The 22,361-nt window shown below is 45.4% G+C and overlaps 1 protein-coding gene across 1 annotated transcript in view; it reads right to left on the reverse strand.

Moving 5' to 3' along the window:
• Nucleotides 1-22,361, reverse strand: part of COL6A3 (collagen, type VI, alpha 3) — an 81,309-nt gene that overhangs the window by 38,916 nt on the left and 20,032 nt on the right. The window contains exons 7-21 of the mRNA XM_006866778.1: nt 21,045-21,650; nt 19,536-20,141; nt 16,465-17,079; nt 12,911-13,510; nt 11,388-11,725; nt 9,565-9,643; nt 8,128-8,273; nt 5,620-5,712; nt 4,815-4,868; nt 3,887-3,958; nt 2,829-2,855; nt 2,671-2,715; nt 2,502-2,555; nt 1,833-1,895; nt 852-917 (exon numbers count right to left, since the gene is read on the reverse strand). Coding sequence (XP_006866840.1) covers nt 852-917; nt 1,833-1,895; nt 2,502-2,555; nt 2,671-2,715; nt 2,829-2,855; nt 3,887-3,958; nt 4,815-4,868; nt 5,620-5,712; nt 8,128-8,273; nt 9,565-9,643; nt 11,388-11,725; nt 12,911-13,510; nt 16,465-17,079; nt 19,536-20,141; nt 21,045-21,650 — 3,464 coding nt within the window. The remainder of the gene's footprint in view (nt 1-851; nt 918-1,832; nt 1,896-2,501; nt 2,556-2,670; nt 2,716-2,828; nt 2,856-3,886; nt 3,959-4,814; nt 4,869-5,619; nt 5,713-8,127; nt 8,274-9,564; nt 9,644-11,387; nt 11,726-12,910; nt 13,511-16,464; nt 17,080-19,535; nt 20,142-21,044; nt 21,651-22,361) is intronic.

Consider the following 22,361-nt stretch of genomic DNA (forward strand, 5'->3'; position numbering starts at 1 on the left):
ATGATTTTCCATAAGTAGATTCCAATCATGGTGCCCTGTGTGTGTCAGAGTAGAACTGTGCTCCACAGGGTTCTCAGTGGATGATTTTTCATAAGTAGATTCCACTCATGGTGTCCCCATGTGTGTCAGAGTAGAACTGTGCTCCACAGGGTTCTCAGTGGATGATTTTTCATAAGTAGATTCCACTCATGGTGCCCCCGTGTATGTCAGAGTAAAACTGTGCCCACAGGGTTCTCAGTGGATGATGGTTCATAAGTAGACTCCACTCATGGTGCCCGTGTGTGTCAGAGTAGAACTGTGCTCACAGGGTTCTCAGTGGATGGTTTTTCATAAGTAGATCCCACTCATGGTGCCCCGTGTGTGTCAGAGTAGAACTGTGCCCCACAGGATTCTCAGTGGATGATTTTTCATAAGTAGTTCCCACTCATGGTATCCCCATGTGTATCAGAATAGAACTGTGCCCCACAGGGTTCTCAGTGGATAATTTTTCATAAGTAGATCCCACTCATGGTGCTCCGTGTGTGTCAGAGTAAAACTGTGCTCCACAGGATTCTCAGTGGATGATTTTGTAGCAATAGATCAGTAGGTCTTCTTTCTGGTACACCTTTGGAACTTGCTCATTTACACCACCCAGGTGCACAATCTGCCAAGAAGTCTCTGTTTGGGAAGGATCACTCTGGTCTTGCAGATGCGTATGGTCACATATCTCTGAAGGTCTCCGCTCTGGACCTCATGTTATTCTATTGGAGACCTTGAGGTAACTCTTATTGGCCCAGCATTCAGAACTCAGGATAAGCCAAGGTGAGAGTCACTTTTGGGACCTCAACACAGAAGACTGCAGAAGAACTTACCATGGGGCCAATTTCACCAGTTTCTCCTTTGGGCCCTCGCTGCTGGCCATCCCGCCCAGAGTCACCCTGAAAACACATACATGAGGAAATGAGGCACACGTGCATGTACAGGAAATCACTGCAGCATGGACTGGACAGTCAGTGACCACACTAATGCAAGGCTCAGAGGGGACAGCCTTGGACCACATCTTTCCAAGTGGTATCCATTCAACTGAGCCAGAGCCTAGCTAAGAGATCAGCAAACAGGGGTACCGGCTCTTCTTCCCCAGGAAAGGGAACCCCCAAAAAGGCTGCCTTCACTGAGTTAAATCTGACTCTGTCCTCATCACTGGTCCCAGAGGAAGACCACCTCAGACAAGGGAGGCTGACTGGTGACTGGCATTTGCTTACAAGTCTTAACAGAGGCATGCAAAGGGAAGAGGTCCTAGATCTTCTCTTCACCAACAGCAAATTTAAAGCCTCCTAAGACTGGTGTGGTTCTGTGGGTTAATGTGCCAGACTACAAAGCCATTTGAACTGCAAGGTCGGTGGTTCAAGCTCACCAGTCACTCCTCGGAAACCCTATACAGGGTCGCTATGGGTTGGAACCGACTCAATGGCACTTAACAACAACAACAACAAGACTGCAAGGTCAATTTGAACCACAAAGTCAGCAGTTCAAGATCACTAGCTGCTCCTCGGAAACTCTATACAGAGTCACTATGAGCCGGAACCAACCCAATGGCACTTAACAACAGCAACTGAGGCCACATTGTAGGGACACTTCTCAGGTCTGTGTACGAGTATAACAGTCTTGCCAACACTCATCTTTGCAGTTGGCAACCTAGCGCATTGCCAACAATCCCAGAAAAGGGACATTTTATCAAGCTTCATGCAATTTTAAGAGTAGAATTCTTCCCTTGGTCTTCTTTCGTCACATCCCTTTTCCCCATGCCTTGCCCAGACTCAGATCTAAATTGTGAATGAAGACATGCTCCTTACAGGGTCCCCTCTGATTCCAACATCGCCTCTTTCTCCATGGTCTCCTTTCGGCCCCTTATCACCCTAGAAAACAAAACAAAACAAAAACCACAAGTGGAGGAGAAAGTTTGCTTTTGTTTTCAAACTTTTCTCTTAAAATTACATTGTCTTCACAGCACAATGATGTTGGTCAGTCACTCGGTGGCCATGAAGGTAAAATAATTCATAAACATTGTGGATTTGTACAGTCAGTACACAGGTATCTATTGGGGACCCACTGTGTGCCAGACACTGGAGGTTTATTCACCATGGAACAAGCTCAGCTCCTGCTCTACGGTATATGCAATCCAAACAAGCAATGGGACAAGTCAGAGCTGACACATATATGGAGGTTAGACATTACAGACACATGTGGTGGGAACCAAAGGAGACGCCAGGAAGAAGCAAACTTAACGTGAGAGAGTCAAGGAAACAAAGGTGCCCTAAATGAATGGAGTCCTGGGGCGGTGCTATAAGATCAGCACTGGCCTACTAAACACAAGGTTGAAGGTTCAAACTCACCATTAGCTCCTCGGAACCCCCAAACAGGGTCGGTATGAGTCAGAACCGGCTCGATGGCACTCAACAACAACCAATTAATGAAATGCTCCTACTTTTTCCACAATGACAACTCAATGGAAAAATACCTACCCTTCTTCCAAGGCTCCCCTTTTCTCCAGAAGACCCAGGCATCCCTTTGTCTCCCTGCCAAAGACAACGATAACACGTCATTTCCTATGTGATTTCTGAAGCGGACAGCTGTTAGTTAATGCAATCTTCAGAGCCAAAGCATGAGAACTTAGAAGATATAATCACTCACATCTTCACCATTCAGCCCATCCAGCCCGATTTCTCCTAATTCACCCTGTGAGGCAACAAGACGCATGGGTTAGGAGAGAAAGTCATCCAACAAAGGAAAAGTAAGAAATTCTGGGAACATTTTAAACACACATACAAAACAAAGTCAAGTATGAATACCTTCTCTCCTGGGAATCCACGAGAGCCCTGGAAGGCAAGGGAAAAGGGGAAACTGTTAGCTCCCCTTCTACAAGGTCACTCATGGCCAAAGAGGCAACGGGCATCTGTCCTTCCTGCCCAGTTTGAAAGCCACTGTGTCAGCAAGTACAGAGTTGAAGTTGCATCCATTGGAGTACTCACTCCCCATCATGGGTCTGGTAAAAAGTTAGTCTTCTAACAAAGCCGAGGAAGGGGCCGCAAAGGTGCCAGAGAGGAGTTTCGCAAACTTTATGACTTTAGGTCCTAGCAGCACTCTGACATCCCCAAACAAAGAAGCCCTTAAATCCAATCTTTTACCATCAAAGAACAGAGTCCATCCTCCCAGTCCCTCTCCCATGGCCCCTTGCAATTGTGGGAATAAGTGTCTTTTCTTCAAAATTCTTATAGTCCTGTTTAGTGCATTCGTGTGACCTTTCTTTTACTTTTTGCTACTTCCTGAAGTGAGTAAGAAGAATGCGCACCTCAGAAATTTGAATTAGCCAGTCGGATAAGGAAAAAGACCGTGTGGTCAAAGCGCTAGCCAATGGGGTGAGACATGGTCTTAAGACTTTCGTCAGGGATAAAACCTGAGTGGAGAGTTGCCCGCTCCGTGTGCTCGCTGGCTTGTTCTTATACAGCTACACACACACGCACCCTTCTGCAGAAGTAAATTTTGCCTTGCCGAGGCAATTTAGTCTCACCGAGTGTCTTTTTGTGTGATATTGGGGTTCATTTCTAACACAGCGGGTCCCAGCCGACCCTCATCCTGGCCCATATCACCCTCTAACCTGAAGCATCCCTGGCTGCTCTATGTCTACATTGGAAACCATGTCTCTGCTCTTAGCCCCCCTCTAGCTGTGGGGGAACTCCTGGACCCCTCCTTCATGGAGGCCCCTGTGTGATGGGAACGAGGAGCCCCCGGTCCTCCTACTCCCCCTCCCACCTCGGAAACACCTACGCCACCACTTCACACACTCATGCTGGGCTGGGATGCTGCACCCCTGGCCCTCCTCAACCATAGCATCACCCCACCTTCGTACCTTTATCCCCCGCTGGCCCGGGCAGCCCTGGAAACCTTGAGTGCCGTTCACACCTGGAGGACCTCGTTCTCCCTGAAGACAGAAAAGCAGAAGGTGGAGCTCCGTGTCATGGTCTGTCCACTGAGAGACTGCGTCGTGGGTAAGGCACACACTGGACTGGGGATTTCACCGACCCAGAGTCTAGATCAGCCTGTATTTCCACCCCTGGAGAAAGTAGGGGCTCCACACCCAGGGTCATTGAGGCCTGGAGACTGAGTCAGTGTGGGCACTGGGTCCCCGTGGAGAAGACACCAGGCTGACTGCCCCTCCCAGGATCCCAAGTTACAGCACAGAACTGCACTTGGAGCCTAAAACTCTCTAAGGAACAGGGTCTAGATGGCTCTGGGCACCCAGGGTCAGTGGGGCCTGAACTGCCTGGCTGCCCTCTTGGTTCCTCAGCTCTCCATGGGCCAAACTCAGTCCTGACACCACACTGGGGGCTGGTCCTGAACTCACCTGCCTCCCGAGACCCCTTCTCCTCGGTCCCAGAGCTAGACCCTGTCTAGTATCCCCAGTCTGCTCCTCATGGACTTCCCAGTCAGAGGGGCCCTGGTTCTCAAGTCCACCCCATGCTCAGCTGGGCTACTTTATTATCCAGGACCCTATTCAGACAAACCTTTTCCTCGCCCCAACCCCTACCCCCCGCCGCCAAAAGCTCTGCCAGAAGGGGGCAACCCTATAGCTCTGGCTGGTTTCCTGGGAGCTCCTAGCTCCACGGAGATGATACTATTTTCCATAACACAGAAATCCCAACAGTTGTTAGGAAATTATGTTTCCTCCATAGGGAAACCACTGGAAACTGAAGGGGTTAAGAGCCCCACAACTCAATCCCAACTTGTTGGGAGTAAGAAGGGGGTAGAACAGAAGATATCACACAGCCCTCACTTACCGGTCCCCCCTCATCTCCTGGGTAACCCCGGTAGCCATCTTCTCCGGATGTGCCCTACAACAGAGCAAAGAAGGTTCTTGATTAATCTTGTGATATCCTTGTTGTTCATTTAAGTAGCTCTCCAGTCCCCATTCATTGTAGAAGGGTGCTGAACATGCACAAGCCTTTCACTGTTTTCTAGAACTTCTACCCACTGAGTGCATGTAATGGGGTTCTTTCAGGCTCCTGGACTGCCAAGAAAGCCTGTTTCCTATAAAAAGGAGTTGCTAGGGGAAAATGCCCAGGAAACCACTGACACCCTCAGAGAGGTAAACAGTCAGTGATGTCTGCGGGTTTCCACATTTCTCTGCAACAGAGTCCGTGTGCTAAAGAGAAGACTGTCACATGTACCCTCAGAAAGGGACAATGTGACAAGCATGGGACCTGCCTAAGCCATCTTTAGAGTCCCTGACACGGTGCAAACGACGGATGCTCTCAGCTACTAACTGAAAGGTTGGAGGTTCGAGTCCATCCAGAGGCATTTCGGGAAAAAAAAAAATCCTGGTAATGTACTTCCTATAGGTCACAGTCATTGAAAACCGTACAGAGCGCAGGTCTGCTCCAGGGCCAGCTGAAGCAGGATAACTCAGCGACAACAGGGCAGTCATCCTCACTGGAGGGTCTGCACCTGGGATTATCTGTACTATAAAGGGGGAATATCCTTCCGCCTCCGTTACCCATCACCCTGAGGTGGTATTAGAGAAACCGCCCGGCTGGAGTAATGCCCGATGCCGGGCTTCTGAAAGAAAACTGGGAATTACCTTACCTTGGGTCCAATGGTTCCGATGGGTCCCCGGTCTCCCCTCTGTCCAGAGCACTTGCAGGGGACTCCACAGCAAGATTTCTCAGCAATGTTGTCCTAGCAAAATAACAAACAAAAAGTTACAGGCTCAGAAAATGCCTGGAAAGAAGCATGAAGACACTGTGCAAGTCGGAATCTGATACAAGTGACTTCTCACAGTGAGGGAGGGGCTCACTTCCCACGGCATGAGCTCAGGACTGGCTCAGTCCAAGAAGGGCTCCCTCACCCTCTTGGCAGTCATGGCGGGGATGGTGGAGTTGGGGAATCAGGGTGTCACTAACGGATGACTGAAGAGCAGCCAGAGTAAAAGAACTTATGTTCACATTGTTAGGTTGGACCTTCTTCCTAGAAGTTTCCAGCACAGATATGCATGTTTCGAATGTTATTTCTTATGCACATATTTTTAAATAACAAACAGCCATACCTGACAAATTGCAAATGGCCAGGTCTGAATGTGGTTCTAAAATACAGATGCATGGCATCTCCTGTCTCTGAACTACACTACAGAATAGGATGCCAGCCTCCAGAACAGCGTGGGTGGGGTTGGGGGTGGGGAACAAGAGTGGTCTTTACCTCTTAGTCCCATACACCCACTCCCAGTCACCAGAGCCTCTAACACCCATCCAACACTCAACATTCCCATCCCAGTCTAGCCAGTAGAAAAGTGCACACTCCAAGCATATTTGCAAACTGTAAAGTCATTTGAACTGCAAGGTTCAAGCTCACCATCTGCTCCTTGTAAACCCTATACAGGGTTGTTATGGGTCGGAATCGACTCAACGGCCCTTAACAACCACCTAGGTCCACCACCCATCCGTCAGTGTGTTCTACCAAGGGGGCTTGTACGTTCTATGATGTTACAAGCTTTGGTGCCAGTATTTCAAATAGCAGCAGGGTTAGTCACGGTAGACAGGTTTCAGTGGAGCTCCCAAACTAAGACAGACTAGGAAGAAATCGATTAGCAATCTTTTTCTGAATAATAGCCACTGAAAATGCAAGCCTCACCCCAGAGTAATGTCTGATACAGTACTGGAAGATGAGCCCCCTAGGTTGGCAGACAATCAACAGTGTGTTCAACCATACCAAACATCATCAAAATGATGCAGGATTGGCCAACATTTTGTTCTGTTTTACATGGGGTCACCATGATTTGTAATCAACTCAACATCAAGCAACTAGAAACCAGTAGTAGTCACATGCTTTCTCTTGCAATGAACTTCCTAAAGCTTTCATTTTCTCCTATATCTCACTCATATTATTCATCTAGTCACCTCTTTCAGTCCATCCTACTCAGAGTGGAGTCCACTTCTATCACCACTAAAGACTCTTCAAATCCAAGGCTCAGCCTCACATCTTCCCAATATCCATCCCTCACTTCCAAAGCCCTGGGTTCTACCAAGTCCTTGTCCACCCACAAGAGTTAGTACCTCTGACTCAGTGAAGACCAGGAAGCTAAAGGAAATGAAAGGAGAAGGCCATACAAGTCCTTCTCCACTCAGAAGGGACCGTACTTTGCCTGGACATTGTGTTTTCAGCACAGACGTGTTCAGGTGCTGTGAACACTGCTTCCTGCTTGGGGATGATCAATGATAATGTTTTACATGCCCAGAAATGTTATGAACCAAAAGTTATTAAAAGAGCAGCTACTCCAGAGAGTATGGGAAGCCCTAGAGACCTGTTCTCCAGTGATCCAATACCTCCACACCCAGAACTCTCACTACGGTATGGCAATAAGACAGGTCCCTAGTGAATTGGGTGTATTTGACTGGTACAACAAAGAGCCCTGGAGGCAGTGTGTCTTAAGCACTCTGCTGCTAAGCACAAGGTCAGTGGTTCAAATCCATGAGTTGTTCTGTGGGAGACAGATGTGACAGTCTGCTTGTATAAAGATGACAGCCTTGTACACCTTATGGAGAAGTTCCACTCTACCCTACAAGGTCTCTGAGTTGGAATCCTTTAGAGAGCAGCGAGTTTGGGTTTGGTTTTGGTTAGTACAAAGTGTTATCACACTCAGTTGACATTTGAAAGGTTAGCGATTTGAGTCCACCCAGAGGCTCTTCAGAAGGTAAGACCTAGAGATGTACTTCCCTAAAATCAGTCACTGAAAATCCAACGGAGCCGAGTTCTACTCTGACACACGTGGGGTTGCTATAGTAAGAGTCAACTCAGAGACAACTGGTTCAAGCAACTTAAGTGAGCCAAGCCACCCACCACACCCATTCACCTCGTGAGAACTGGGAGGGATGGGAGAAATTATCTTGTTCAAACTCCTCATTTTACAGTGGAGGAAACTGGGGTTCAAAGTCAAGTAGAGCTTCTCCCATCTTCATAGTTCTTCCATGTTGTGGAATTTATGAGATATAAAACACACAGTTGGTCTAGTGCCTACGTGGTAGCTGACTTGACTATCTTGAGAGGTCAACCTCAGCGGCATGTAAACTTAGTTTGTGTGCAATGACCCAGAAGACTTACAAGTTGTTCAGCGAGTTCGTGATCCAAATCCAGGAGGTTCAGCCTCAGGGGCCTGTTGTACATGAACCCTCGCCCGAACTCCAGCTGCATCAGTCTCTCCAGGTTGGCCACCCGCTCAAGGCCCACAAAGATGAGAGCTTGGACACCTACCGGGAAAAGCGTGTTTAACAAGGATCAACCAGGCAGCACCTTCATACCTGACTTTCTTTTATCTCTTTCTCTATTTTAGAAAGGAGTGGCACTGTAAGATAAGTACTGGACTGCGAACCACAAGGTCAGCAGTTCCAGTCCACCAGCGGCTCCTCAGAAACCCTATATAATACAAGGTCTCTACGAGACGGAGTCGACTCGATGGCACTTAACAATAACAATTTAATAATTTGGTCTTTAACGCAAACATCTCTTTTAAGAGTTGAACTATAGAAAATTTGCATGCAACTGGGTAATCAATCGGTTCAGCCATGCCCCAAACTAAAGATATTGTTATATATACCTGGTAAGAAGTAAACTATGAGGGGCTCCAAAAAGTTTGTTCAAAAATTCCATTCTCTTTCAGTTCCACTTTCCCACAAACTTTAGATGCTGCCTCATATTTTACCCCCAAAGTAATAGTCTGATCCCCATTGTACAGGGAAAGCGGAAGTAATAAACAGACATCACTTACACCAAGTGATGTCTCCACATGGTCTTAAACCTTTGGTGTTGTTCAGCATTTTTTTTTTTTTTGATAGTCAAAGCTACCATACTCCAAATTTAATAAGCAGTCAGACATTGCATGTGATGAGTTCACCTTATCATTGATAAGTATGCTTGTATCTATTTTATATTATTTAAGTGCATTTTTATATTAAGTGGTGCCATGTATGTGAGTGGAATAACTGCAAACAAAAAATGCATCTGTATTTTGTGCTTGCAAAACAATCCCTGGCTTATATCCCAAAACTAAGTGAATGAAGTCTTCTTGTTGTACAACGAGCATCATGCTTTCCAGACTCTTAAGTGTGTCTGAGAGTCTGTGAGGCTCATACCAGGATTTGTAATGTTGTTGTAGTTAGGTGCCATTGAGTCAGTTATGACTCATAGCGACCCTAGGTACAACAGAACATAACACAGCCTGGTTCTGTGCCTTCTCACAATTGTTGTACGCTTGAGCCCATTGCTGCTGCCACTGTGCCAATCCATTTTGTTGGGGGGGAGACTCTCTTTTTTGCTGACCCTCTACTTTATCAAGCATTTGCAATACCAAGGATTTGTAATAAAACAATTCTATATCCATAAGCAACCCTTGTTAGCCCCTTTCCACTGCCCCACACGGGCAATGAAGGACCAAGTCTTTGCAGATGCTGGACCCTCCAGGATACTGTTCGCGGCAGGTCAGCGCACACACGCCTGCCTCACCCAGGTTGCCTCTCATGTGTAGAACACCATCAAACATACCATCTTCCCGGAGTTCCTCAGATGCTCTTTGTAAAGCATTCAGATCTCCATCCACCCCATCAGTAAAATGAATCACCACCTGGAAAAGACAAAATGTCAAGTGGGGAACCGGCATCAGAGATGAGCACGAGGAAACAAAGATTATCTAGTTCTAACTGCGGAAACTGAGAGCCAAGCTCAAGGAATGATTTTCCCATGCTTGCAGCTCTTTGAGATTGTGGACTAAACGAGATGTAAAATAACTATGTGCTATAAAAACACAAAACCAACAATGACAATAAAAACAGTTCCTCTCATTCTAATTTATCCTACGCTAGAGTCTGGGAATCACATATATGAGTATGCGTGTGGGCACATGTATACATATATATACATGCATATACGAGTATGGAGTCCTGGTGTGGTTCTGTGGGTTAATGCACTAGACTGCAAAGTTGGTTTGAATCACAAAGTTGGTGGTTCAAGCTCACCAGCTGCCCCTTGGAAACCCTATACAGTGTCACTATGGGTCGGAACTGACTCAACAGCACTTAACAACAATAATATACACGTATATACACATGTAATATGTATGTGTGCGTATTTATATATTGGAACCCTGGTGGCACTGTAGGATAAGCACCAGACTGATAACCACAAGGTTGGCAGTTCAAACCTACCAAGTGTTCTGCTGAACAAAGAGGAGGGTTTCTGCTCCCATTAAGATTTACAGCCTTGGCAATTCACTCAATGACAGTGGGTTTGGATATTTATAGATATGGGATTCCTGGGGTGGTGCTGTAAGACCAACACTGGACTGTGAACCACAAGGTCTGAAGTTCAAACCCACCAGTCGATCCTTGGAAACCCTAAACAGGATTGCTATGCGTTGGAACAGACTTGATGGCACTTACAACACAACAATAGCATAGAATGGCACTACCGGATGAGTACTGTACTCTTCCTCAAGGTAGACAGTTCGAACCCACCAGCCACTCCTTGGAAAACTTATATAGCATCATTGAGTCATTTCTGACATTTAACAATAAGATATCCACAGGCCTCCTGATGTGGCACTGTAGCATTAGCACTGGACTGCGAACCACAAGGTCAGCAGTTCAAAGCCATCAGCTGCTCCTCAGAAATCCTATACAGGGTCTCTATGAGTCGGAACCAACTCGGTGGCACTCAACAACAAGTGCAGATATGGACTCCTGGTGTGGTGTTGTAGTATCTGGACAGCAAACCAAAAGGTCAGTGGTTCAAACCCACTAGCTGCTCCTATACAGGCTTGCTATGAGTCTGAACTGACTCAATGGCACTTCACAACAACAACAATAGAGAGATAAGACTTCTGGTGGCACAGTGCTTAGAGCGCCTGGCTGCTAACCCAAAGGTCAGCGGTTTGAACCCTCCAGATACTCCACAGGAGAAACATGTGACTGTCTGCTTTTGTAAAGATTGAAAACCACTGACACTCCATGGGACAGTTCGACTCTGTCCCATCCCATACGGTCACCATGAGCCAGAATCAACTTGGGGATAAAAATAAGGAGAGAACATAGACCATTTAATGATCAGGACTATCAATAAATGTGAATTTGCCACCCATTCAACTCCATCAAGCTCAATTACTGAGTCTTAGGATTTTTTTCTCAAAGACTTTAAACTAGTAAAAATTAGGACGATAATTACATTACAAGCTCTGAAGGTTAGTTAATAAGTAAAGGATTTCTGTGTATACATATTACCAACCTGGTCTGTCAAAAAGTGAATGACTGTTATTTGGGAGAGGGGCTTCCAGACACACAGGATGTGTCTAAACAAGGGCAGCTCCCACTCACCTTCACACTATTCGGTGAGGACATCCTGAACTTATTCTGATAGACCTTCAGTGTGTCTGCAGTGAGGACATAGGGGTGCTGGCTACGCATGTTCCGGAACTTCTCAAACAGCTCGGGTTTGTACTCATCAAAGGCAAAGGCCTCCACTGGCCCCGAAGGAGTGTTGGCCACCACAGACACACGAACAGTAGGTGACTGGCTGCCGGTACAGCTGATCCTTTGCATCTGGCTGATTCTATTCAAGATGTCCTCCACCTTGGATTCAAGTCCCTTCTGCGTCACAAATACATTCTGATCACTTGAGCCATCGAAGCCCAGAATCACATCCACATTGCAGGCTGAAAGGGAGGAACACAAGCGATGAGCTCCAAGTTGAAGCTGTAGAGACAAGTCCTACTTAATAGCCAGGGTGGACACACATTGACGATGGGCCAGGGAATGGTGTTCATGGTTAAAGTGGGGTCTTCTACATCTGAACTTTGAGAAGCAATTAGATCTGCTTCTCTCATGGAGAAAAGTGATGCCAATTATTAGGGGGGAAAAGCCATAGGCCATTTTGATACTTATTTACTTATTTGCTTTAGGTGATTTTAATCATTGTTGGCCTGATAAATCTTCAACAGGTCTTTAGATGCAACCCAATTTGTGATTAAAATTAAACACAATTGAGAACTCAAATACTCTGATCTCAAGCAATTAATCTAATAAACTTATAAATGGAAGTAGGGGTCGAGAAGTCTAAATCATTTCTGGGATTAAAGAATAGGATAAGAAGAGTAAATCTTGTAAGGATAAGAAAAGATAGACTTCCATTATTAACTGGAAGAATGTACTACAATGGTGTCTGGGTGACCACTAGTATCAACCAACTTAGGTCTCGATATGAGCAAATGTCTGAAGCAACCAATTTTTTATGGAATCCATTGGATATAATAACCTTGATGTGGCACTGTAGGATAAGCACAGGACCACAAAGTTGGCTTGAACCACAGGTCAGTGGTTCAAACTCACCAGTCGCTATATTGGGTCACTATGAGCCAGATCTGACTCAACAGCACTTAATAACAAAAACAAGAATAATTAAATGCCTTACAAATATGAAAGTGCCACAAAGGCTAGACATACACCCTAAATGAATGCCCTGAGATCACTTTCAAACCTTATATCTGAAACCAAACGTTTCCCCGGAAGTCTGCTTTGAACCATCCAGCCGCTCAGCATGTTTAGTAGAGTATATCTGCTCTAACCTTTGAACTCTTCCAAGATTTCTCTACATGGGCTCAAATTGGCAAGAACAACTTGAAAGTTTAGAGGAGCAAGATCAGAGCATCTATGTGCATGATGATGAAGTAAATCGGCTAAAAAGACAGCAAGAATCCTTGCCCAGCTTGAAGAATATAAACAATGTCACTGAATTGTACATTCAGTATTTCTTGAAATGATGTATCCTTGGTTGAATATCTGTCACCAAAAAATGAATAAACATTTGGACTCAAGTTTTGAAGGTATGTAAGAGGACCTACCTTTGGAGACATCAGTCACACCAGGACATAAGGTTTCATGCATCGCATCATGCAAGGTTTCCAGAACTTGCTCGCTCAGCTCTGACAGTTCCTGCACATTCCCTACTCGGAAGGCGGTGGCACTGTTGGATGCTATCTTCCCAACCTCCTCTGTGTCAATGTTCCTCACGCCCACCGCAAACACCTTGACGCCACTCTGGGTGAGTGCCAGGCTAGCTTCCTGAGCATCCTCCACTGACTTCCCTCCCGTGATCACAAATGCAATCTGTGGGACCCTCTGATCCAGGCGACTGCCTGCATCAGGCACGAAGTGGTTCAACCGCAGGTGCTCGATGCCCACCTTGGTATTGGCATGCCGCCCCCCTTTATAGACCACTTTGTTGATGGCATCGATAATCTGCTTCTTGGTGGAAAAGTCCTTCAGATAGAACTCATCTGTGGGGTCAGAATTGTACTGGACCAGCCCCACCTGGATGGAGTCACCCATTTCATAAACTGTGTCCACAATTTCAGACACAAAACGGAGCACTTCCTGGAAACTGTCTCTCCGGAAATTGATGGAACCGTCCAACAAGAATACGATGTCTGCTTTCTTTTTCTCTAAACACGATCAAAATAGAAATGTGGTTTCCATATCAGAACATGAATACACAAGAGGTGAAATAAAATTAAAAAAAAAAAAAAATGAGGCATTCGGCATTCTTAACAAGTTACTGGCATGAAAACCTTAATTCTATCCTATGTTATTTCTAATACTTGAATCCACATCCATTATTGAAAAGCTCTATAAAGGTGCACTGAAGGTTAATCAAAGAATCATTAATCAGCTTTTTATATGGGTCAAAACCTTTGAAGTCAGCTACCTCATGCCCTAATGAGAATGAACGGAAGGTTAACCTGTGCCCAAAATACTATGTTAAAGCCAAGAATGTAGATGTGATGGATTGAATTGAATTGTGTTCCCAAAAATATGTGTAAACTTGGCTAGGCATAATTCTTAGTGGTTTGGTAGTTATGTACTGATGCAATTTGGCAGGTATGCAATGATGTAATCATTCCTCCTGATGTGATCTGATGTAAATAGACAACCAGCTGTACGGGGATTTGGGTGGGATACAACACCCTTATTAGGTCACAGCCATGATCTGATGTAAGGGTAGTTTCCCTCAGGTATGACCTGTTATTGTTAGGTGCCATTGAGTCGGTATCGACTCACAGAGACCCTATGCACAATAGAATGAAACACTGCCCGGTCCTGGGCCAACCTCACAATCATTGCTACATCTGAATCCATCACTGCTGCCACTTTGCCAATCCATTTCGTTGGGGGTCTTCATCTTTTTCTCTGACCCTCCACTTTACCAAACATGATATCCTTCTCTAAGGACTGGTCCCTACTGACAATATGTCTGAAGTATGAAAGACAAAGTTTGGCCATCCTGGCTTCCACGGAGCACTCTAGCTGTACTTCTTCCAACAAAGATTTGTTTGTTCTCTTGGCAGTTCGTGGTACTTTTCATATTCTCCTCCAACACCATAACTAAAATACATCAATTATTCTCCTGTCTTCCTTATTCACTGTCCCAACTTTTGCATGCATATAAGGTTATTGAAAATACTATGGCTTGGGTCAGGTACACCTTAGTCCCTCAAATGACATCTTCAATACTTTTAAAAGGCCTTGTGTAGTGGCTGATTTGCCCCATGCAATACATCATTTGATGTCTTGACTGCTGCTTCTGTGAGTGTTGATGGTTGATCTGAGTAAAATGAAGTCTTTGACAACTTCAATCATTTCTCTTTTGATAAAGATGTTGTTTACTGATCCAGTGGTGAGGATTTTGGTTTTCTTTACATTGAGATGCAACTCATACTCAAGGCTATAGTCTTTGATCGTCATCAGTAAGTATTTTAAGTCCTCTTTGCTTTCAGAAGCTAGGTTGTGTCATCTGAATATCACAGGTTGTTACTGAGTCTTCCTTCGATCCTGATGCCATGTTTTTCTTCATATAATCCAGCTTCTTGGATTATTTGCTCAGCATACAGAGTGAAGAAGTATAGTGAAAGACCACAGCCCTGGTGCAGGTATGACCTGCATCACCTTTAATCTTACAAAAGCTAAAAAGAGAAGCAAACAGGGAAGGAAGAACTGGACTACCCCCAAGAAAGAATTGTTGGAAGTGGCATCTGTCTTTTGGACCCAAGGTCCCTGTGCTGAGAACCTCCTAGACCCAGGAGAAGATCAATGACAAGATACATGGAGACCTTCAAGGGACACTGGGTGCACAGATGTTGAAAGGAAACAAAGACCTTCCCCGAGAGCTAGCACTCTGTATTTGTACTTCTACCTTCCTAAACCATGAGAAAATAAAGTTCCTTTCCCTCAAGACGCCCACTTGTTGGTATTTCTGTCATAACAACACTAGATAACTAAAACAGTAAATGCTAATTCATCTGAACAAAAAGGGAAGGAGACATGAGAACTCAGTGGCAATGAGTCCAGTTATTCCAGACAGAGTGGCAGTCCTCCAGAAAGTCAATGGTTCATGATCTCGAGTGTTTCAGGGAATATCATTATGCTCTTCCCTTCTGGCCATATATAAATGGTGGTTTCCAACCAGAGCAAGAGGAGAGGTGCTAAAGGCAGGATGTGAAAGGGCTGGAACAAAGCATGTGGGAAATTCCCAGAGAATCTTTGGAGGAATGAGTGTCATCATGTTGAAAACTTTCTAGAAATGAATGGCCTTGGGGACTAATTTCCCAATTATCATGTAATTGAAGTTGGCACCGAGAGAAGGGTAGATCAGGAGGTGGAGAGAGAGAGGTCAAAACTGCTATGGAGTGAGGTGGTTGAAAAGGCTAAACAGGAAACCAGAGTGCAGCTTCTCCCTGAGAAACCAGACCTGGTCATGTGTTTTGGATGTTGAAAGGCCATCAACTAGACGACTGTCAAGAGATGTGGAATTGAGGAGGAATTCCATTTGCTCTTGGCAGCCTCAAAAGTTACAACCAGGAATGTGAAGTAGAGACTTCGGTGGACTTGCCACCAGGGGAGCTCCTTCCTGATGATCAGACCTGACCAAGAAGGATGGCTACCCATCCACAGTGGGTGTCCTACCATTGGGCATGGGATAACCACAAGGTCATGCTCAACATGGTATAAGGTGATGACTTCAAAGATTCCATCCAATCCTAAACTACGGTGAGTCTGTAATTAACCCTCAATGCACCTCTATAGAGCTTTTCAGTAAGGCAGTAATTAACCTCAGGAATGATAAGAGAATCAGTGACCAGCCATTTGTGGGGTATATTTCCTTCTACAATTCCAACTGGATTATATTTCCAATATTTGCAGAAACAACTCCGAGAGAAGACAAATATTAAAATGAAGGGTAACTATTTCCATTTATGATCTAAATTCAAGTGTCCATTGAATTAATCTCTGATCTACATTTTAATTTACTTTAATGAATATTTCATTGAAAAATCATCATTTCAATTTTCCTGAACACTGGATAGTGACATTCTGTTATCACAAGCCACAGAGCTCATACCTGGTGGTGAGGGGGCAGGTACATCCACACCCGGAGGTTCAGGGGTGGCCCCAGAGGGTCCAAATGAATTTATGATTCGGGATTCTATGTTGGGAAGCTCTCTGAATTCTCGCACGGTGAAGATCATTCTGGGGTCTTTGGTGATGGTCTGCAACTCTGTTCTGTCAATGTTGGGGACTCCCACTCCTAAGGTCACAATTCCTGAGGAGCTGATCACCTGTGAAAACCTGGAGACATCGTCTTGGGATTTTCCACCAAGAAACAGGACAAGGTGTTGGGGCACTCCATCTTCTATCCTGCTTCCAGCGGACTTCACAAAGAGATTTCTGGCCACAAATTCCAGGGCTTTGCCAGTGTTCAGCGGAGAACCCCCTCGGAACCTCAGGCGGCGCACAGCATCGAGCACTGATGCCTGGGATTTATGCGTCTTCAAGTAGAATTCAGGGAAGACGTCATTGCTGAACTGCACCAGCCCAATTCTCACTTTACTGGGGCCAATGTTGAGTCTTCGAACAATCCTGCCAACAAAATCTCTAATGTGTGCTAAGCCATCACTCTTCACACCTTCAGAACTATCAATTAGAAAGACAATGTCTGCCGCATCACTCTCAACAGCTGAGAAGAGAAGAGAAAGTAAAAGAGGAAAGTTCAGTACACGACTAGACATCATTTGGCTTCGCTTCTGCCCATGGCGTTATTTTCAGAACACTGCAGTATACTGCACCACAACATCCATAAACATTAAACTTATGTCTTGATACGTGGCACTGCAGGATAAACACTGGACCCAAAGCTCGATTTAAATGAAGAGGTTGGAGGTTCAAACCTACCAGCTGCTCCTGGTGGCTGAGTCAGAACCGACTCCAAGGCACTTAATAAGAATAACAACACGCATGTATTATTTATCTCTTGGTATTTAAAAAATTAATCATTAAAAATTAGGGCTTTTTCACCAACACAATTTCCATGTTCTGAAATAGTTTAAGATCTCCAGAACTTTCTCTTTCTCAGTTCATGCTATTTTAATTTTGACTTGTGGTCTGAGTTACTGCTAATTTTGAACAATTAAACAGTATTTAGAAGCAAATCCCATATTACAATGATCTACAGAACCATGAGCAGTTACTACATGAAAAGATTAAGGCCCTTTGCACCAACATCTTTGTTCTACACAAAACAGAGAGAGGCAAATCTAAGTGATTTGTCTAAGACTCTGGGAGCGTAGTGGTTACGAATCGGGCTGCGAGCCCCAAGGTCATCAGTTTGAAACTACCAGCTGTTTCGTGGGAGAAAGATGAGGCTTTCTGCTCCCGTAAAGATTTACAGCCTTAGAAACCCTGTACAGGGTCGTTATGAGTCAGAACCAACTCCACGGCACATAACTACCACCATCACTTGACTGGTTACACCTGACTGTCCAGCTTCTGACCTGACCTGCAATGACATCTGTCCAGCTGTCACTACCACCCTGCCCCAACCCATCAGAGCAGGGTCCTCAGAGTACAATGTACACACACCAAGGCCGAGGAAATCGTCCCAGATGTCCACTTCACAAAATTCCTTCACGGTCACTTATTAATAGTGTTCATACAAAGTTTTTTTTTATTTTTTCTTTATCATTTCCCCCATTTTCATTACCTGAATCAATTTTTGACTACACAATTAATCCTAAAGTCCTAGAAAAATTTAGGATTCGAGGTACTTCTTGGACACCGTTTTATGGGACTACTCTTACGCTGCTACTCGACAAGTTCCAGCCTGTCTTTTGCCTCCTAAATCAGTGAATTATTTACAGGAAAAATGCAGCCCAGCTGGCCATGTCACTGAGAATGAGAAAAGCAGCCTTGGACATCACAGAGTGGGCCTGGTACATCCAACCAGACATCAGGACTCTCCTTCTTAATCTAAACTCCATCACATCAACATCAGATATGACCATGATGCACCAAGACACAAACTAGACCACTCTACAATCCTGTCTGAACACAGACCGAAAGAGCATTGTCCAAACCACAAAAATAACTACACACCACCCCTACCTCTAGCACATAGAACAGTCAGAGCTTGACCCTTGCTCTACACTTCCCTCCGTCTAGATAAGGAGTACTGGTGTGGAACTGCGGGCTAATTCACTAGTGGGTTTCAGCCACTCCTCAGACACTCTATACAGGGTTGCTATAGGTCAGAACTGACTCTACGGCGCTTAACAACAACACATCTGTTTCATAAGATAACAGATCATAGAATTGTCTCTTGCTCTTGACAACCTCCAATTCCTTAAACCCTCCCCCCAAATCACCTTCGACAAGCTCCAAGCCTATTTTCAGTCCTTTCTAACGTTCTCTTATCTTCTTCATCCCAACCTGTTCAACCACTGGTATGCCCTAATAGTTTTGGCAGGAGGGTGTTGACCACATAAAGGGCAAAGAGCATCACCTAATGATCCTTTTATCTTAATTTAGTTTATCATGGTTACCATAGTCCTTGAAACTGTTCTTTCTTTCTTTTTTTTTTTAAAAAAGATTTTATTGTGAATTGATTGATAGTTTACATGGGGGAACATTGGTTTTATGCTCATCTTATTGTATTTGCTTCATTGCAATGATGACAATCCCCTCCATACATCATCATTTCATAGTATTTGCTTCTATTCCCTCTGTTTTTTGTTGTTGTTGTTTTTTGAATGTACACAAAAACACTGAGGAATATATAATCATTTAGACAATCAAAGTGTGCATTCTTCAACCCTGCCTCCTGGCCACCAGCACACAGCCTTTCTCTTTCTGTGAGTCTTGAGTTGTCAGCTGCTCTATTTCTCCATGTCCTCATCTCTGCCTCCATCTCTGGTGTTGCTGTTTCTCTGGATAAGGTCCCACATTCTGCTCATGCTGTTCCCCCTTGATGGTCCTAGGGTCCTCTGTTCCTGGACTGTAAGATTAACTACTCTCCCATTTTGGTTACAAAACTTCTACCTGTTTTATCACATGAAAAATTGTGATCATTACAATCAGTCATGATAGAAACTGATACTTCTTCTATCAGAAGCACTCAGAGAAACGAGCAAATCTCACCTGGGGAAGGATAACGTGTACTGGCCAGGATGCGTTGAATTTGCTCCGAGGTTAGAGTGGTGATGGGAGTCAGCAGCTTCTGCTCCAGGCTGGGCAGCTCCCTGAAGGTGTTCACAGAGAACACATACTCGGGGCTAAGAGAGATCTTAACCAGCTCCTCCTGGTCGGCATGCCTGGCGATCGTCAAAGGCGCCACCCCAAACTGTTTGATCTCTGCGGCCGAGTCATCTACCTCATCGTCAGACTTCCTGGATGAGATGAGCACCAAGAACTGTGGGACACCCTCTTCAATGCGGCTTCCCAGCGGCCTCTTGAAGATGTTCTTTGCCACGTATTCCAGGGCCCCCCCAATGTTGATCTGCCTGCCTCCCTTAGGCCTCAGCCTCCTCACGGCATTCTGCAACTCATCCTTGCTGGAGTGGGCATTCAGCAGAAATTCCACCTTGGGGTCCTCGCTGAACTGGATAACTGCAACCCGGGTGGTGTCAAAGCCCACATCCAGGTAACCAACCAGGTTTTCGATGAGTGTGCGGATGTACCGAAATTCAGGTTCAGCCCCTTGGGACCCATCGATGAGGAAGACCACATCTTTCTTGCTGCCAAAACCTGTGAATCAAACATATCATGGATTTCATCTTCATTGGCACAAAATTCTGAGCATTCATGGGCCACATACACGTTGAGCATGTGTGACAGGCAAGGGGTCGTAATAGCAACTACTCTATGTAAAGTGCCTGTTGATGGAGTGAAAGCAGAGGGATCCCCTGGAAATAAGCCAATGGTCAGACTCCATTCCTGCTTACAGAGGCTGATGGCTAGATCTACCAGGGGGAAATTGGAATCTGTATGGTATGAACTCTCCCTTCTGACATCTGTATACAACACTTTATGTACAGTTGTTGTTGTTAAGTGCTGTTGAGTCAGTTCTGACTCATAGTGACCCTGTATAGGATTTCCAGAGAGAAGCTGGTGGGTTTGAACTGCCGACCTTGTGGTTCCCAGTCCAGTGCTGATCCTACAGTGCCACACCAGGAGTCTTATGTAGAGTTAGGAAGTCAGAATTATGAATCAAGTTTATGTTCCCCTTTAGTTCTGGTGTGACAATGTATATAGTAAGTACTGTACTACTAACTGAAAGGTTGGCAGCTCAAACCCATAAGCCACTCTTGGAAACCTATACAGGATTGCTGAGTCAGAACTGAATCAATGTCATGCAACAAAAACACTGTATGTTCCCCTTCGAAATTTTACTTTGGCTAAGCAAACAAATCTTAACCTTGCTCCAATAAACCAACGAAGACTTTGTTGTTTGATGCCCTCAAGTTGACCAATCCCACACCACTGTTATTTGAGGTCACTGTTGTAATCTCTGTTTCCTAGACACATGGCTCCTAATTTTTCTATGCTTGGGCAGAGACAACAAAATTGAGAACCCTTTAAAACCCACCAACCAAACAAGTAGACTCAGATGATAACTAGGACCAAAGAAACAAAGTGTTGCATCCTTACCTGGACTTGTTGGGGGAAGGATGGCTTGCAGCCTCTTCAGCTCCTCACGATTGAGCTGGGTCACTCTTTCAGAGATGACCTGGTGGACAGTCCCCAGATTCCGGAAGGTGGGGATGGTCACTGCAAAGTCCGGGATGAAGGAGATGGTCTGCATCTCTGAGATGTCAGCATTCCCTATGCCGATGCCAATGGGCACTGCCCCTCCCCTCTTGAGAACCACCGAAGGACCCTGCACATCATCCCCAGACTTGTCAGCTGTGAGGACTATCAAAAGCTGGGGGACGCCTTCTGCGATCCTACTGCCCACAGAGCTAACGAGGATATTCCTGAGGACAAAATCCAGGGCAGCCCCGGTATTGGGAGCCCGCCCACCGAGCAGGGTCAGCCTGCGGATGGCATTGATGACACCCTGCTGGTCCGTGTATGAATTCAGGTAGAACTCAGGCCTGGTCCTGTCGCTGTACTGCACCACGGCCACACGAACCCGGTCCTGGCCCACGTCTAGGCTCTCCACCAGTCTCTGGACAAACTCTTTCAGCAGGGAGAAGCCATTCCTGACGCTGTCAGAGCCATCGAGCAGGAAGACCACGTCCTTTTCAGCTGAAACTGAGACAAAGACCCGGGTGACTCCCACAGGACAGAAGAAAGACAACGTCATAGCAAATGTAGTGGGCTGAATAATGACCCCAGAGCTGGTGAAATGTCCAATGACAGGGTCAAAGCGAGGCTGTGCAATCAGTGATGCAATTAGTGACGGATCTTTAGAGGACATGGGAGAGTGTCCTGAGTCCTGGACTACCTGAGTGGACCAAGTGTCATCACAGGATCTTTGTAAGAGGAAGGCAGAGGGGTCAGAGTCCATGAAAGTGGCAAGGTGCAAGCAGAAGTCAGAAAGGTGTGAGGCTGGAGGAAGAGGCCACAAGCCAAGGACTGCAAGTGACCTCGAGAAGGCAAGGAAATGGTTGATCCCCTGTAGTGTTCAGAAAGTACACAGACTGTGGACACCTCGATTTTAGCCCAGTGAGACATGTTGGACCTCTGTCCTCCCAAACTGTAAATAATAAATTTGTGTTATAAACCTTCAAAAGTGCCTCAAGAAAAAAAAAAAAATGTTTTTGTTATTTTTTGACGGGGAGACATACTGGATGGCAGAGCCACGGTCATCCCATAGGTGGGAGACTGGAGTTTTGAGTGAATGAGTGGGAAAGATCCAGTCCAGAACAAAGCAAGAGTGAGCATGCTCAGCAGCCCATGTGATTGGTCCATTCTGAGACAGCAAGGCTGACCCAGGTCCTGGTAATAAAAGGTTCACTTTAA

The sequence above is a fragment of the Chrysochloris asiatica genome, unplaced genomic scaffold (assembly GCF_000296735.1).
Source record: "Chrysochloris asiatica unplaced genomic scaffold, ChrAsi1.0 scaffold00096, whole genome shotgun sequence".
Taxonomy (NCBI): Eukaryota; Metazoa; Chordata; class Mammalia; order Afrosoricida; family Chrysochloridae; genus Chrysochloris; species Chrysochloris asiatica.